General features: G+C 36.7%; 1 protein-coding gene across 1 annotated transcript; it reads left to right on the top strand.

Annotated features, from left to right (window-relative positions):
* The first annotated feature begins 275 nt into the window (after positions 1–275).
* Positions 276–2,629, top strand: LOC145060135 (uncharacterized). The gene is made up of 4 exons (XM_079007855.1): positions 276–1,046; positions 1,164–1,247; positions 1,337–1,976; positions 2,043–2,629. The coding sequence occupies exons 1-4, from the start codon at positions 276–278 to the stop codon at positions 2,627–2,629; spliced, it is 2,082 nt and encodes a 693-aa protein (XP_078863981.1).
* The last annotated feature ends 344 nt before the right edge of the window (positions 2,630–2,973 follow it).

Here is a 2,973-nt window from a genome sequence, read left to right as displayed (position 1 = left end):
TTTTTCATATGTTTGTTTCATTTTGGTCGATAGATCGGTTCGTTTTCATTTGATTTTCAAAACCAAATATGAGTTTTGTTATTTTATGTACTGGAGGTTTTTGGTAGATAAGTCATGGGATTAACACCTACGTTAGACCAAAGTTAAACAACTTGGGTTTACTGCTTCCGCCCAATTTTGATTGTCGAATATTGTTTGATTTGGTCAAAAGTAAGGCTAAGGTGTTGAATAGTAATATATCATTGTCATTTCAACACCCGGTTCATGGGTATGTGATGAATAGTTTAGATGAAGCAGATGTTCATCAACTCAGAAATGTAATTTCTGAAACGAAGGAGATTGTGCATTTGTATTTAGAGGTGTTTCATGGATTGGTCGAACAGATAGAATCGGTTGAGAAAGTTGTACCATACAATTTTGAAAACATTGTTTCTGATAATGTTGAAGATTGCCCAGAAGAAGAAACTGTGGCACTGAATACGGTTGAAGAAAAAAATTTATATGAGTTTGGAAGACTGACCGACAAAACTTTCTCAGACGGTGAAGAGTCAAATAAAGGATGGTCAGAAGATGAGTTCACACACGGGAAAAAAGCTTCAGACATATTTTACGGTATGCCTCCCATACCTGATTGTCCTGATCCTATTGTTGAACCCGGACCATTTCACAGTTTAGGTCCAAATGATGATATGTTTGTTCGTCAAACATATGACAACAAACAAAAACTAATTTTTTCTTTGAGTCTTAAAGCAACAAGAGAAAAGTTTCAGTTTAAGACCAAACATTCTAACAAAAATCGTTATGAGGGATATTGTGAAATTGAGAACTGTAGTTGGCGTTTGTATGGAAAACGCCTTGATCCCACTGATGAATTTGAAATCAGGACTTCCAACAACGTTCACACATGTTCGTCATTACAGATACACCCTAATCATAAGCATGCTAATGAAAAAGTCATGGGTACTATATTGCATGAGATTATGGGAAAAACTCGTTCCAAGGTTTGGAGACCTAATGAAATATCAAGGGATTTGAATGCTTTGCTGGTAATCAACGTAGATTACAAGCAAGCTTGGCGTGCAAAAAAATATGCTATGGAACTGTTGTTGGGATCCTCTGAAGAATGTTTTGCCAAACTTCCTATTTATTTTCATAATTTGAAGAGGCATAATCCCGGTACAATTGTGTATATTCAGACAGATTCTGAAGATTGTTTCGAGTGTTGTTTTTATGCCATTGGGAGCATGGTAAATACAAAAAACTTGTTGTTATTTAATATATAAATTTTGTAAACAAATTATAGAGTGTTTATGTGTTCCATTTTTATATATTGCAGATACGAGCGTTCAAAAGATTTTGTCGTAAAGTTATAATTATGGATGGTGCCCATTTGAAGGGTGCTTTTAAGGGAACCATATTGCATGCAGTAGCTATGGATGGGAACAACCAGATACTACCCCTTGCGCACGGAATATGCAAAAAAGAGAGTGGTCTTACGTGGACATGGTTTCCTGAAAATTTGTATGAATGTGTTGGTGATTGTCAAGAATTGACTTTTGTAACTGATAGGGCCGATGCAATTCGCGTTAGTATTGAAAATGTTTTTCCACATGCTCATCATGGCTTGTGTGCTTTTCATATACTAGGAAGCATAGTACACAAGTTTGGGAAAAATGATAAAACGAATATGTTGTTTTGGAGGCTTGTGAAAGCTTACAAAAGAAATGTTTTTGAAGAATTGTGGTATAGATTTAGTTCTTCTAGGCCGCAAGTAGCAGCGTATCTAAGTGAAATTCCCCGTGCTAAATGGACTAGAGCATATTCGCCGTCGAAACGTTACGATTACATGACCTCGAACAGTGCAGAGTCCATGAATGCTTTATCTATAGATGCAAGGAAGATGCCTATAATACCCCTCCTTGAGTTCTTCCGACGTCTTTCAGAGGAATGGTGTTACAAGCGTCGCATCGAAGGAGGTGTGAATTTTATGTTTACTTTAATTAGGTCGAATAATTAGTTAATTATATATATCTTGTTTATAGGGAAACGTTCAACAGTGCTAACCGAGTGGGCTGAAAAAGTAGTTAGTAAAAATGAAGAGCGTACGATAGGATGGTCCATTTCTGGTGTTTCAGATGCACTTTATGAAGTTCATGATTTCAAACATGGTGGCATAGTTGATATGAGGCAAGAGACATGTACATGCAAATATTGGGAAGGAATTGGGTTGCCTTGTGGTCATGTGATAATGGTCTTGAAGCACTTGAAAAAAAGTAACTTCGGACATCTGGCTATAGATGCTTACAAAATGGAAACATACCGAAGTACGTATGAGGAGCCGGTTTACTCCCTTCTAGAACCGTGTGATTGGGAGATTCCTGCTGACATAATGGTTTTTAAACCCCTGATAATGGATACACGTCAAGCGGGTACACCGAGAAACAGAAATCATATTCCGTCTCAAGGTGAGGAACCTATAATAAGAAGGTGTAGTAGATGTGATAGTACAACACATAATGCAGCGACTTGTCCGGCATTCGTCCCAAAGAAACAAAAAAAGGCTAGAAAAACTAGTAGGGCATCAGGTAGTAACACAAAAGGAAAAGGGAAAGGGACAGAAGGGACTTAGGAGACGCTAGAGACGCACGGGACACAAGAGACGCGTTGGACGAGTGGAACGCAGAGTGAAGACTATTGTTCAACGTTTGATTTGAATGATTGATGTTGTATTTATAATTAATTATGTTTTGTTTTAGAGGACATTAATTTGTCTACTTTGAGCTGGTGTGTTTATTTTAAAGATGATGGGTAATATTATGATTATATTACTGCATAATTACTAGTAGAATAATAACTAATACTCGAAGTTAATACATTCAAAAAACTAGAAACATATAGTAAACGTACAACAACGGTAATTAACTTAAGGGAATTGCAAAGGATACTTTTCTTTCTCCATTGTTCTGTACTCAT

This window comes from Lactuca serriola, chromosome 6 (genome assembly GCF_051521515.1).
Source record: "Lactuca serriola cultivar US96UC23 chromosome 6, Lser_US96UC23_V15, whole genome shotgun sequence".
NCBI classification, from domain to species: domain Eukaryota; kingdom Viridiplantae; phylum Streptophyta; class Magnoliopsida; order Asterales; family Asteraceae; genus Lactuca; species Lactuca serriola.
The sequence above is the reverse complement of the archived record's forward strand: the minus strand, read 5'-3'. Positions and strand labels throughout refer to the sequence as shown.

What these genes read in the sequence shown, in the direction of transcription:
- LOC145060135 (XM_079007855.1), top strand. Translation starts at nt 276, where the DNA reads ATGAATAGTTTAGATGAAGCAGATGTTCATCAACTCAGAAATGTAATT. An exon ending in GGGATTTGAATGCTTTGCTG is followed by an intron (nt 1,047 to 1,163) that starts GTAATCAACGTA and finishes CATAATTTGAAG; the next exon opens with AGGCATAATCCCGGTACAAT. An exon ending in CAAGCGTCGCATCGAAGGAG is followed by an intron (nt 1,977 to 2,042) that starts GTGTGAATTTTA and finishes TCTTGTTTATAG; the next exon opens with GGAAACGTTCAACAGTGCTA.